The sequence below is a fragment of the Bos taurus genome, chromosome 8 (genome assembly GCF_002263795.3).
Source record: "Bos taurus isolate L1 Dominette 01449 registration number 42190680 breed Hereford chromosome 8, ARS-UCD2.0, whole genome shotgun sequence".
Lineage (NCBI taxonomy): Eukaryota > Metazoa > Chordata > Mammalia > Artiodactyla > Bovidae > Bos > Bos taurus.
In genome coordinates this window covers 62,008,561-62,022,401 of record NC_037335.1, presented here as the reverse complement: position 1 = coordinate 62,022,401, position 13,841 = coordinate 62,008,561, and the positions used below count along the sequence as shown (strand labels likewise).

Genomic DNA, 13,841 nt, shown 5'->3' with positions numbered 1-13,841 from the left:
AGGAGCTACTGCTGTAGGCAAAACAAGAGGCTCCTCAAATGTTCTGTGTAGGAGACGAAATGAAAATAGTGAACTTTAGAGATAGAGGTTTTCAGAAGCCCCATCTGATGGTCGCTGAATCTGGAAGGCAGGTCAGGATGGAGGGCTGGCTGCTGAGGAGGCTGCAACAGTTCAGCGAAGGACTCAGGCAGTGGGAGTAAACAGAGGTCATGTCTTGGTAGAATTGAAGAGGATGAGAAAGAGCAAGGAGCCTGGGGCCTCGTTCCGATTTCTGAACGGCCGGGTAAGTGGTGGCTCCGCCAGCTGCAACACAGACCTGGAACTCTCAGTTTTGAAAAACCCAGGAAACTCATCATAACTCAAGACGAGTTTTCATCCCTGCCCCAATTGCTGCCCCAAACCCAGAGGCAAGAGGTGCCTGCACTCACACTCCAGCCCGTTGTCCAGAGCACCTGCCAGCCTGGCAGCGCCCAAGGTGCCCACTGATGGGGTGGGGTTTCCCTTCCTGACCTGCCACGACTCCCCTCCCAGCCAGGCACACAGCATTGCCCTTTACTCCCCCGAGAGCTCCCTAGTGCAGTGTCTGAGCCACCCCGATTACATTTCCAGCTGGTTTTTAATTATCTTGTATCAGCCACATAAATCTGCCTGTGTGGCTCGCCTGCCGAGTGGCAGAGGGGGAGCGGGGTTGGGGCGGGGGGCGGTTCCAAATGCCCATTCATTGCCAGGAAGCCTCTCATGCCCTGGGACAGCTTCCTTTCTGAAGCACTGGTCTCAAAATGTGAAAAACATTTCTTTCCAGTCACATTTCTAACATCTTGTTAATAGGATTTATTTAACAATATTTTTGCAAAAGCCATCTGGGAATGGCTTGTTTGGGAACTTGGGAGGACACGTGGGTACTACAGGCCCAGGCCGTGGTGACAGATTACAGACCTCGTACCTGCCATCAGAGAAGGGACAGAAACATGGAGAAGGACTCAGTCAGGGGCCAGGGGACCAGGGCCTGAATCCCACTGCTTCCACCGGCTGTGGGGGTCACCCAGCGAATTATTTCACGTCTCTGAGCCTCACCCCTGAGGCTCAGGGACACAGCGGAAGGGAGATCTCTTTGTAAATTCCCGAGTGGCTGTATAAATGCAGGTGGGGTTATTTATAGAAACTTGTGCCTTCCCCAGGGAAGAACTGGGGGTCTTACTTTGCTAATAGCTAAGTAAATAGCTGGATGTTCCCCAGAGGAAATATAACCAGCTCTCTCCTTGAGGCATCTGGTGGGGCTTGAAGCACCCAGCTTCATTCAGTAAAATCTCAAGGTTTCCTGTTCCCCACACCCTCAGGCCCTTGCAACCAGAAGAGTCTTGAATCATCCAGGTCAAAACCCTGGCTTTCGCATGAGAGAAACAGGCGCAGGAAGGGAAAAGGACCTTCCCAAGGTCCCGCAGCGAGTTGCTGGTGGAGCCCAGATGTCTCGACTCCCATCCAGGGTTATTACCCTTCTGAAGCCCCATAGCACTATATTTTCTTCTCTCATTTTCTCCATAAACGTTCTTGGTATTTGCTGCAGATTTATAAAATCGGATGTCAGATTTTATAGCTCTCATCTTTGCTCCCACAGTTCAAATTCTAAAGCTATAAAAATGATGTTTTGCTGTGTCTGAGTGTGTGTCACACTCACATATGCACACATTTTGTGCCTCAAACCCGTCCTTTGCTGAGCACACCCCACCCCCCAACAGTGAGCAGCCGCCGACCTCCTTCCAGCCTAGGGTGCTTTCTGCCACTATAAATGCCTTTTTAAAAAAAGGATCGCTTCACTCAGGAGGAATATAAGAAACAATTGGTTTTGGCAAAGCTGGCTTATTAGAAATGCTTTAATTAGAACTTTTTTTTTTGCTATTTTCCTTTTGAAAATCCACACGCTGCTCACAGCTCCAGGCGGTTTGGGGATCAGCCTGTCACATTCTCAGCACAGACTTTCAGGGCAGGGGTGACAGGTCAGCAGCCTAGGTGTCACTGCTGCATTCCCGCTGGGCACCAGGCCTCCAGCTGGATAGGGAGACAGAGGGACAAGAATAGGTGAGGGCTGTGGTAGAGGGAAGTGTGGCAGGGAATAAATAAGGGAAGAAGAAAGTGAGTCTGACTGGTGGCATCTTGGAAGGCTTCCTGGAGGAGGTGGCGTGTGAGCAGGGCCTAGAAGGATGATAACGTATTGGGAAGTAACAGCAAGAGAGAAGGACGATTAGGTTTGGCATTAGAGGAGAGGTCTCTGCAGTGTCCCCTCTCCCTGTGGTGCCAACTTGAGTTTTCAGTTGTCCCCACCATGTCAGCCCCCCTTGGCCAAAGCGACTAAACATTTGGTCCAGGTGGACAAAGATGCGCCTTATAAACTCTGAAGTCCTGGTCAGCTCTCTTTCTTTCTCCCCGCAGCTTTCTGCATTTCTGGCCCTTTCTCTCTTGTACAATTCTTTCCCACCCCTCAACTTGCTCAGAGTAGCTGTGTGCCCATCATTTCCACCTGACACTAAGGTGTATAGCCCGCCCTGGCTGAACACAGCCTCCTGGGGGAAAACGCATTTACACAGGACCAGGTAGGCACTTTGCAATCCCTGGTACCTGGTGTTAGAAACTGATTCGAAGAGGCTTCCACAGCGTATCCTCTAAGGTAGGTAGACTTGTGCCAATAACAATGATTAAAAACTTGGGGCAATTTATGAGTTCTGACACAAGTGATGATCAAACCACTGAGGCAGCAAATGCGTGAGGTAGTATGTGCCGGGCACACCCGCATCTCAAAAGCAGTCTCCAAATGTGAGCATAATCCCATTTTGAGTTCAGATTTTCAAACCAGAAAAATGCTTCTTCCTGTCCTGAATTGTTCCAATCTTACCCCCCAGAAATCTTCTGTGACAAAATGAGAGTTGACCGTTTGACTTCTGTGGTAGTTATGCTTTTAAAAAGCCATCAGTTCCAATAGTCAGTCACTTTTGGGAACTCAATTACTTGCAGCCATGCTGAAAAAAAACTGTAATTAATGTGGTCAAACCCTAGCCAAATAATAAAATGAAAGCTTTGTTGTGTATCAAGGCAGAAATCAATTTCATTAGGGAGCAAAGAGCCAGCAATTTAATTTTGAGAGAACGCTCTACCCTGTGGACAGAGGTTGTCGAGAAGCTGCCAGAATGGATGCCCAACATGAGAGGATTCGCCCTCCAGAGCCCAAATTACGAAGGGCTGACAGTGACCTTTCAAAATTACATTTGCAAACCTTCCAAGTGTGGCTACAGCCAGTGGGCATTTGCTTCTTTGTGTTCTTGGGCTGGTGCCCTTTTTGGTTTGGGTCAAGAGGTGCATGTTGTCTGACCCACTAACACTCTAAAGCCAATGAGATCCTGTCTTTTGGGATCAGGAGGAGGAGGAAGACAGAGTGGACTCTGGAGGTCAGTAGACACCAGAAGAAAGTGCAGCGAAGGCTTGGGGTGTGCATGTGGTGATGGAATCATGTCCAGACAGTGGGACTAACGGCCAAGTGGGATAGACCCACGGGAGACACTGTCCAGTTGCAGCCCCAGCATGTGAGAGATTGTGAGCAGCAGGGGGGACCAGAATGGGAAAGGATAGGAGCTTCTGCCCTCTGAGGACAGCTGGAGAGAGGAGCAGCCTCAGGTCTGTACCTGCTCTATACCCTGCTCTTCAGGCGAGCCTTCCCAGGGCAGGTGGAGCAGCTATGGCCTGCAGGACTGTGCTAAGTCACAATTCAGCTCAGAACGTAGAAGGACTTTCTCATGGGGAGAGCCATCAAAGGTTGAAAAAGGTTGTCCCTGCAAGGAGTGAGCTAGCCCAGCGCTGTAGGTGAGCAAAAAGAAAATGCTGGATGTGAGATGTGAATGTGGACTTTGCATCACCAGATAAGGACTAGAATGGTGGTTCTCAAACTTGAATGTGCATCAGAATCTCTTGAAGAGCGTGTTAAAGGCTGATTCTAGTTCCAGAGAAGCCCAGGAAGCCACAGGCTTAGCAAAATCCCTGGGGACATTGATGTAGGCATTCCGGGGCACATTTGAAGAAACTCTGTGTTTGAGAAACCTGCACTTCTCTTCCAGCCCTGGAACTCTTGGGGCATCTACAGTGAAGGTCAATCGTTTTGTTTAATATCTGAAGTCATTCTTTCCTGATCGCATGGTGTGAGCATCTTCTATGTGCTAAGTTTCAAAGTTTTATAAGTTTGTGGGACCTCAGTGATCACCTCGGCCTCTCCCTTTGTTGTGTAGATGGGAAAACCAAGGCCCAAGAGGGCGAGAACCAGGGGTGGGACCAGGTCTCGACTTACTGCTCAGGGCTCTTTTCCCTTGCTCTCAGTGAGGTTAGGGAACGTCATAAAGATCTCCCCATTTCACAGATGAAGAGACTGTGGCCCAGATCCCCAAGGCTTATTGGGAGCTTTTCCACTGAAAACCACCGATCACTGTCTTTCACATGATTTGCAAAAGGCTTTTGGCCAGGGCCACGTTGGCTTAGAGTCACGTGTGTGCCTTTGAAATTCCAGGGAGAAAGAATGGATCCTCAGCTTAGAGGCAGGGCTGCTGAGCAAATAGATCTGTTTTAGTCTGCAGTTTTTAAAGACCCTTCTGGATTTTCCTTCTTTACTTGTTTTTGTTTTTTTAAGTAAAACTGTGAGTTGGATCAGATGGTTTGTGGGCGAGTCCCCTTCTTTGCTGTGCTAATGAATCAGTTGCTCAGTTAGTGAGGAAAGCCCCACCAGGAAAGGAGTTGGGTCCATAGGATAATGAGGGTAAGCACCTTGCTTTAAGGACGAAGGTGAGAACTGGGGTATAGGTGGATTGCTGTCTCTCCCGCTCTCTGCATGCCCACTTCCACCCTGCACCTTGTATAGCATCACTGCCTTCTCAGAGCATACAGAGGCTATGGGTAGTGCCCTATGGCTGATGGCACAAGGTGGGGGTCATATTGGGTTTACTGGAGAATGGGAGCAAACCTCCACCCCTTTCTGGGTCTCATGTCATCTGTAAAGTAAAGTCAGGGAAAGACATGGCCTCAAAAGCCTCTGCTTGGCATCTTGTGTCCATCAGAAATGTTGACTGCAAAGCACTACCCACAGTACTGCCTTAGACCAGCATTTTTTAAGGAGAGAAGGCTCTTTCCTCATCATTCCCATTCTGTTTTCACATGGACCCCGGTGTATAACAATGAGCTTTTGAGAGTGTTGAGAAATACCACTCGATGTTTGGGAAAATCTATCTCAGGGATGTAAACACCATGCCCATTGTCATCTGGTGACAGAGCTGGGGCCAGAACCCAGACCTCCCACTTCAGCCAGGCAGGCTGCCCCGATACAGGAGGTGGGCCTGCCGCCAACACGGCCACGAACGGCAGACCAGGCAGAGCGGGGGCACACTTAGTGCTCAGCCTGGGCAGCACCTTCTATGAGGGCTCCTGCAGTGTGTGGGTGCAAACAAAGCCATGCCCCACCCAGCTGGGACCTCAGGACAGTCCTTGCGCGTGGGCAGTGAAAGCTCCAGTTGAGGAAACTGAGGCTCAGAGAGGCACAGCTCAGAAGTGGCAGTCTGGGAGACTCTCAGACCTGGGAGACTCAGGTCTGGGTCCCTCTGGACCTGCAGGCAGTGATCCCTTTGCCGTTGTCTGACCTTCCTCACCCCGGAGTGCTCCCCTCATCTCCCTCTCCGCATCACCTGGCTCGGCCTCAGGTTTCCAGCTCCCCTTTTGCCTATGAAAACCACTGTGCCCTCCAAGTCCTCTCCGCGGCAGCTGGTGCTTGCCTCAACAACTGCCTTTGTCCAGCACCTGCCCGACCCCTGTTCTGGACCCGCCTTCAGGTGCTTCATGTTCCCCCTGCACCTGCTGGTTGGAGTGACGGGGGGTTAGGGGGCGCTTGGTCCTTGCAAACAGCCTGGAGCCTGTGCATCCCTTTGGCAAATTCTGTGCCACATCTTCAGCCCTTGAATGAGGAGCCGGACAACTAACCTTTATCAGGTGTTCTTGCTTCCTTCACAGACACATTCTCGCTTCTGCCTCACATCTATTCTTGTTAGTCCCACTTCACACATGAAGGATTTGAGGCACTGGTGACCCGTGAGTTGCCGCTGTTGAAGTTTGGGCTGGGTTATTCTATGCTGTGGCTCTGTCCTCTGCAGCATGCTTGACCTCCACCTAGAGATGCCAGCGGCTCCCCTGTCTCCAGACATTGTCAAGTGTCCCCAGGAAGGAGGTAAACTTGCCCCATTGATAATCAGTGCCCCAAGGAGAGTATGGGTAGAGAGGGGCTTGTCCTGTAGAAGGAGACACCCCCCGCAACCCCCCAGGCCATTGGCATCCATCCCATTGGCACAGATGCTAAAAAGCCTGCTTTTGCCACTGTGCTGTCCCCAAGCCCGGAAACTGGCTATCCCTGTGTGAGTATACCAGTCCCACTGGCAGTGCTGCTGCAGCTCCCATGCCCCTATGACGTCTCTCACTGGCTTGAGAACTTCAGCGCTGGAGGAACCCCCTCTACCTTTTCCAGACAAGCATGCTGAGGCCCAGGGAGAGGGGACCTGCCCAGCCAATGACATAAGTGGGGTCAGAGTTTGGACCCAGGCATCTGACTTCAGTCCAGCCATCACCATCAACCCCATGTGCTTCAAACACAAAAGGGTCTTTGTATTCCTAGGAAAGTCCTCTTTCCTCTTCCTAAAGCTCTGAAACATTTCACATGTCACCCTTCGCTCTGCATGCACATCTCCCCTTGTAGTTTTCGTGTGCTCTTGCTGAAGCTTATGTAGGGACACCAACCAGAAGAATTACAAAAGTCATCAAGCACATTACCATCCCAGTCATACACCTCCAGCGATGTGAGGCTCACTTCCTCAGCTGTCTGGATCATTGCAGTCCTCCTGTCTGACACTTTGTTAGTCTACTCCTGAGAAAATTGCCCCCGATGGGTTCGTTCTGACCCACCTGCTGCATTTTGTGGCACAAAACAACCCTTGCTGCAAAAGGCATCGGCCAGCTCTCCTTCCCCCTGCTGCTGCTGGCGCTAAGTCACTTCAGTCGTGTCCAACTCTGTGCGACCCCATAGACGGTAGCCCACCAGGCTCCCCCGTCCCTGGGATTCTCCAGGCAAGAATACTGGAGTGGGTTGCCATTTCCTTCTCCAATGCATGAAAGTGAAAGTGAAGTCGCTCAGTCATGTCCGACTCTTAGTGACCCCATGGCCTGTAGCCCACCAGGCTCCTCCATCCATGGGATTTTCCAGGCGAGAGTCCTGGAGTGGGGTGCCATTGCCTTCTCTGCTCCTTCCCCCTGGAGATGGCTTTTCATCATGATTTACTGAAGATCTCACCCTGAGCCACCAACTTAGAGCTTGAGAAATGCCTGGGCTTCTTGGGGAGGCTAGTCGCTGCCAATGCATTTATTGAAAGTCTGATTATTTGGTTGTAAATCAAGTCATTTGGCTCAGCAGTGTTCACATTTAGATGTTTGTGCTCTATAACTTGGTGCATGTGTCTTTGGCTTGTCCCCATGAAGGCGATTTCAGAAGGCGTGTGACCTTGTAAACCCCTTCCCCCAGCTCCCTCGACCCCTACAACGTGTCAGCTGGAAGGGGCCTTCATGCCCCCCACCCATGCATGGCACAGCTGGAGAACCCCACCACATGGCTGTAAGGACTCAGAAAGCCCTGGTGTCCTCTCCCTGCGATTCAGGCAGATTGCTTCTCCCTCTGGCCCTTGGGGTTCTTGCAGATAATGTCAGCCCTCCCAGCTTCTTTGTGAAGCCACAGGTTGGTCCAGTCACCAACCAAGGGCAGCAGTGGCAATCATGTTGTGCACATTTGTTCTGCCAGGCTCCCAGGCCCCAAGAGGGAAGTTCAAAGCTTGTGCAGGTCCAGCCTGCACGGGCAAAGTCCTCAGGAGATGTCACCCCAGTGCCTTTCCCCTGAAGGCCCCCATCACTGGAGGTCTGGGTGATTTCTCCCACAGCAGCTCCTTGGAGCATGCTTCTCTGCAGACACTCACAAGTGTTTCTGGAGAGGCTTGCTCAGAGGTGTGATGAGGAGGAAAAACGTCTTCTCTGTAGACACTTTTCTCTGTAGACATCTCCCTGGAGGTCAGAGAGCAGATGTGCTGAATCAGAGCCATCTGCTTGTGGAGGCAGCATTGCCACAGGAAGTACCTGTCGTGTGAGCCCCAAGGTGCCCATGGAGGCACACAGCCTCCTTCAGCCTTGGTTTCCCCATCTGTCAACAACGGTAGTTACACCAAGCAAAGTGTCAGCCTTGCTGCAGGCTTAAATGAGATAGCCGGTAGCAGCAGCTCGGTGCACGTTGGGGTTCAGCCTTTATTCTGCAGGGTCCCAAGGACAGCCCTGGATGGTCTTGAGCTGAGGGACAATGTGCTGGAGCATCTCCATGAAGAGAGCATCTCCCCAACTACCTTTCAAAAGAGGTAGACCTAAGATCACACCTCTGAGCGTGGATTCCTGTAACCAGGTCCTACACACTAATCCCAAAGGACAATTTCCTCGACTTCTCCCACATAAATATTATATCAAGTATTTTTTAAGTCATTTCATCATGAAAAGAAGCGATTTAACATAACTATTACCCAAGATTCTTCATGAAATATGCATCAAGCAATTAGGTCTAAAAGCGTGAGGTGAGGCCTCGCACCCTGCTCGGGCCAGCAGCTGCGGGCTGAGTGATGTTTTATTAAAGCCCATGATTATGAGACGAGGTGGGGCCTGTTATTAGGCCTGACGCGCCAGGCACGTTTGATAATCCCGGTTACAAGGAGGTGCTTTTTGTGATGGTAATGAGCGATCTGAACACCCTGACAGCCCCAGCATCCCCAGCCTCCACCAGCCTTACAAGACTCATTAGACAGGTCACCCGCTGGAGACACCCCTAATTGTGACTTAGCTCTCGCAGGATGTCCTATCAAAGGAGACAGGACTGACGCAGGAGCTTGGCAGGAGGTGGCAGCCTGTCTGAGCTCCCCGGGGACCCATGCTTTCGCAGAAGCCATGACGGGGAGGTGGCCAGGCCTGGAACCCGGCCCTGGATGCATGGTCCCTAGGCTACTTCTTGCTCCTAAAGCCCCACACATCCCTGTGCATGCTGGGTATCTGATGTACCCTCCATTCTCCGAAAATTTTAATCTTGTGCTGGATTTCCTCCTCTGAGTTGGCAGTTATTAAAATCATCCCTGGCAGCCGTTTTTAAATCTTCAGCTGTCGTTAGGTGGCATCTCACTCGTAGGGACCTTGTGACCGATCAGGATATATCTCTGCAGCACACCTCCTGCGTGTGTGTTGACAAGGCTCTGCCCATCGTTTGTGTTAAGTTGGGATTTGACAGATTGTCTCAGAAAGAAAGACCCGCTCACCTCTCGGGGCCCACCAACTCTATGATGGTCCCTCCGGGCGGGGGACTCCACCGGTCAGGACACACCATCCCTGGTCCCCGGGACGGCCATTTACTGCCAGCCCCTGTGCTGCTCTGATCCACTGTTACCGGCAGGGTGAGTGCCGTGGGAACTGAGGCTGGCAGTCAAGAAGTCACCTGCTCAGAGTCTGATGTCTCTCACCCGCCCCCCGGCTGGCCTCATGGGGAGTGTTGGGGACTAGGTTGGGCCCTCTCTTGGAGCTTATGGCGCTGAGGTCAGAAGCATGGGTTCTGGGAAAGGCCCCCAGGGACGGAAGCAAGAGCAGCTGATGGCTACGTGACCCCCAGTCAGCTACCTCCCGTCTGGAGCTTCAGTGCTGGGCACATGGCCTGGCTCACAGGAAGTGCCCAGGAAACATCAGCCCTGAGAGCCATCCAGGCCAACGCCCTGTGAGAGTGGGACTGGAGGCCAAGAGCAGCAGTGGAGGGGGCATGAGGCTGACTTGATCCCTTCCTGCAGGAAGCCCTCACCTCATGGGCAGCAGATGATGCTCATAGACGTGGAATCTAGGACCTTAAGTCTAGAAGCGCCCTCAGAGGCCATGCAGTTAGCCTTACCGTGGGTCCAGTGTGGGTAGAGACAGAGCCCAGTAGGGCCCAAGGAGAGCCTGAGGTCCAGAGAAATAGAGGGTGCAGTCCATGAGCCCAAGGGGAAGGGCCGTTCCTGCAAGAACTCCAGCCTGAGGGCCAGCTCGTGGGCCTTTCTCCCTCTGCGGGGGATAGTCAGGCCCTGGATTCCAGGGTCACAGGCCTGAGTTCTCTGCCTTGAGCTCTGAACTTTGTGACCACCCGCCCCCTCAGCATAGCCCAGCTCAGGGTTATAAACTAGTATGTACTGAAATACCAGCATCAGAGGAAAAACCAGTGGGCCTGGAGAGTCAGGAAGGACTGCAGGGAGGTCCCAGTGCCTGCCCATGTCTGTTGAGATGGAGACATCAGTGTGGAGTTCCTAGTATGTGGTAACCTTGAGAGCCTTCGATCTGGGAACAGAAGAGCTTCAGCTTCCTTCTCTGGCTCTGTCCTGTTGCCAGCATCCCTGCCCACTTCCCTCACTGAATGTTTTCACAACAACTGGTGTGAAAATATCCTGTTAACCCATATGAGTTATTTTCTTTAACCTCCTTAGATACTAAATCAGTTCCCCTAGCGACCTCATACCCACAATGCCATGAAAGCTTTGGCGTTCAGGCCAGCTCACAGCTAGTTGCTGAGATCTAACACATCCTGTGCTTTGCAGCACTAGCTGTAAAGCCCAAAATATCACCCAGGCAGAGGGCATGACATGTCTGAGGCCACACCCACCCACCCAGGTCACTCACCTCTGCTCCAGCCCTGTTGCCCCCATACCCACCCACCCCTTCTCCAGGTAAAACTGAGCACGTGGCCTCCAAGACTACAAGGCTTCTTAACTGTCCCTAGTTTTATTAGCCATACAGTTTCGGCCCTGAATTCGAGCAGTTACAGACTCTTCTAGGCCAGCACAGATTTGCCGTCTCTCCACAGAGGTGGGTAGCAGGTAGCTGAGTCTTGGGCTCAGAGGGAGTTGCTCATATTTTAAAGCATGCACCGGCTTAAGCAAGTGCGCCTCCTGCTTCTCAGATGAGGTAATTCTCCAGTGAAATGACCCTTCACTGAGGAGCAAAGCTTGCCACAGGCTCTGTAATTAGAACATTGTCAGCCTTAAAAAATCTTGATTTAAATTTCAGTTCTTTACAGGAATTATTCTCTCTTGAAACATAATTGCTCTCCGAACGATTTCCTTTAAGCTGAGGGTGACATCTCTAAATACATTATTATGAGCAGATGTATTACTCAGTGCCTGCACTTCATTAAGCATTTGCTCTGCCCATTTGAAAATGGTCCTGGAGTCCAAATTGATGCATTAATAGAGCAGGCACCGGTAAGGGAGGAGAACCCAGTCCTGGATGGAAGAGATGTGGGAGCAGCTGAAACGAGAACCAAAGCTCAGAAGGGCTGGAGGCTGCACACCTGCGTCCACACAGCGCTCTTAGCCTCGCCTGGGATGGGCTCAGTCTCCTGGAAGCCGGCCTCTAGGGCTGCTCACAAAGGATGGGCTCTGGAGAAGGCGCAGGAGGTCAGAGCCCCAGCTTTCTCACTAAGCGATACAGTAAATTTAGACCGTTTTGGAAACCAGGCACCCACAGGTGTGGTGGCTAGGCCAGGCTTGGAGCTGAGTGAGCAGGGAAAGGGCAGTCTGAGCAAAGGTGGGTTGACTGGGGGTTAGTGACCCGATGTGGTCAGAGTCCTCAGTGGGAGGTGGGAGAAGTCCACTTGGGCCAGGCGGAAGTGGCGCCCCACCCAGCATGCATGTCACAGGCTCAGGGCTCTGCTTTGATCTCCGAGGAACCCACCCACTGCCCGTTTCAGCAGATGCCAAGCACGGTGGGCACAGAGCCTGCACCCTGCTCTGGAGCTCCCAAGGGAATCGAGAAGATGGATAAGTAATTACAGTTCAGGAAGGCAAGTGCTGATGGAGGCATTATATCCTCGGTGCAGTTGGAGGAAGGAAGGCGCTCTGCCAGCGGGAACTTGGAAGACTTCCTGGCAGAGGAGACATTCAGGCTGAGCCTTGGAGGAGGCAGGCAGGGTTTACTGAGCAGAGAGAGGAAGCACCAAGAGGAGACTGCCAGTGTTGGGGCAAAGCTGGGGAGCACACGTTCTCCCCACATTCCATTGGCTACAACTAGTCACATGACAGCAGTGGATGCAAGGGAGGCTGGGAAATGTAGTCTCAGGCTGAGCAGCCCCTTCCTGCTGACAGTTCCCTATTACTGAAGGGAGATTGTAAACAATTCACCTGTCATCCTGCCACACTGTAAACTGGGGGTGCTAACCGCTGCCCTGCCCACTTGTCAGGGCATTGGGGATTTAAGCACGGTGCCTGCCAGGCAAGGCTTAAATTCTCTGCACAGTAATAGGGAGAGGAGCCAAGTTTGGGGGTTTGCTTGTTTTCCTGAGGAAGTCCCTCGAATCTTCTGAGTTTTGACGACTCTCCTGCAGCCGTGTCTGCTGCTAGGATTGAAAGGCTCTCGGGTGAGGCCACATTTCAGCTGGGCCTGGGCCCCATTCCTGGCTGGGAGCGGGGCAGCTCAGGGCTGTTTCTTGTCTGTCCCAGGCAGCAAGGAGTCTTCCACACCTCAACAGGAGGTTGGCCAGAGGGAGAGCTCTCTCGGGTAATGAGTGTGAATTCATGACAAACTGGTTCAGAGCAGAAGCGAGAGGCTCTCTGGGAACTGCTCTCCTGAGGGACCCTCGGCCCTCCCACCCCCTCCCTCCTCCCGAGCAGCGTGGCGGCCTCGGCCTTCCTCATTCTGCGGATCCTAACAACCTCTGCGCTTTGTTCACAGGAGCAACCAAGGCTTCATGCACATGAAACTGGCCAAAACCAAAGAGAAGTACGTCCTGGGTCAGAACAGCCCCCCGTTCGACAGTGTCCCAGAGGTCATCCACTACTACACCACCAGGAAGCTGCCCATCAAAGGCGCCGAGCACTTGTCCCTCCTCTACCCCGTGGCTGTGCGGACCCTGTGAGCCCCGCCCCGCCGAGCCGGGGCGCAGACGTGGAGCCGGTGGCCCCCGGCCGCTGTTGCCAGCCGTGTCCAGTTTGTGTCGTGTGTATGGTACTAGCACACCACTGCATGTCTTAGAATGCTGTCGCCACTCGCGGGGGGCTGGAGAAGGCCTGGATAAAGACTGAAGGACAGCCAGTGCGCCACCCCAGCCCCCACCCCCCACCCCCCTCCTCGAGTTTCTGTGAATTAAAATATTTGCAAATCCAAAGAGATGCCTTCCAGGATGAACAAAGGAGAGCAGCTCCGAGGGGCGGGGCGGCAGCTCCCGGGTCGCGGCTCTTTGTTCTCCAGCCGTCAGGAATTCACACCTGTGTACCGGGCCGCAATTTTCCCCACCGGGGCCCCCCTGGTGCTGGGAGCCAAGTGCTGGTGTTTTAAGAGCCCAGAAGGCCCCGGAGTCCCACCTCCCTTCTGGTGTGTGCGTGTCAGTGTGTGTGTGTGTGTGTGTGTGTGTGTGTGTGTGTGTGTGTGTGTGTGTGTGTGCGCGAGCATACTGGTGGAAGAACACGACCACACACAGATGTAAGCCCACTAATCCACTTCTAGTCACTCAGTGTAATCATTAGGAGATCTCCAAGGGATCATTGTGCAGTCAAAAAAGGATTCAATTATTTATGAATAGGGTATGTAAATAAAATAGTCATTTAATATATATTCTTATCCCTTTTTTTTTTTTTAATATATTGCAGTGAGGGGGGGCAAGTCCTTACCTGCGAGTTTCATTCCCAGAGCAAGGTGCAACTCCTCTGGGCACATGGGAAGGAGGCAGAGCCCCCAGCTCAGGGCAGAGG

The 13,841-nt window shown here is 52.4% G+C and overlaps 1 protein-coding gene across 1 annotated transcript in view; it reads left to right on the top strand.

Moving 5' to 3' along the window:
- SHB (SH2 domain containing adaptor protein B) overlaps positions 1-13,702 on the top strand; it is a 135,372-nt gene extending 121,670 nt beyond the window's left edge. Inside the window, exon 6 of the mRNA NM_001192934.3 lies at positions 12,826-13,702. Within this exon, the coding sequence (NP_001179863.1) occupies positions 12,826-13,009 (184 nt within the window). The 3' untranslated portion in view covers positions 13,010-13,702. The remainder of the gene's footprint in view (positions 1-12,825) is intronic.
- The last annotated feature ends 139 nt before the right edge of the window (positions 13,703-13,841 follow it).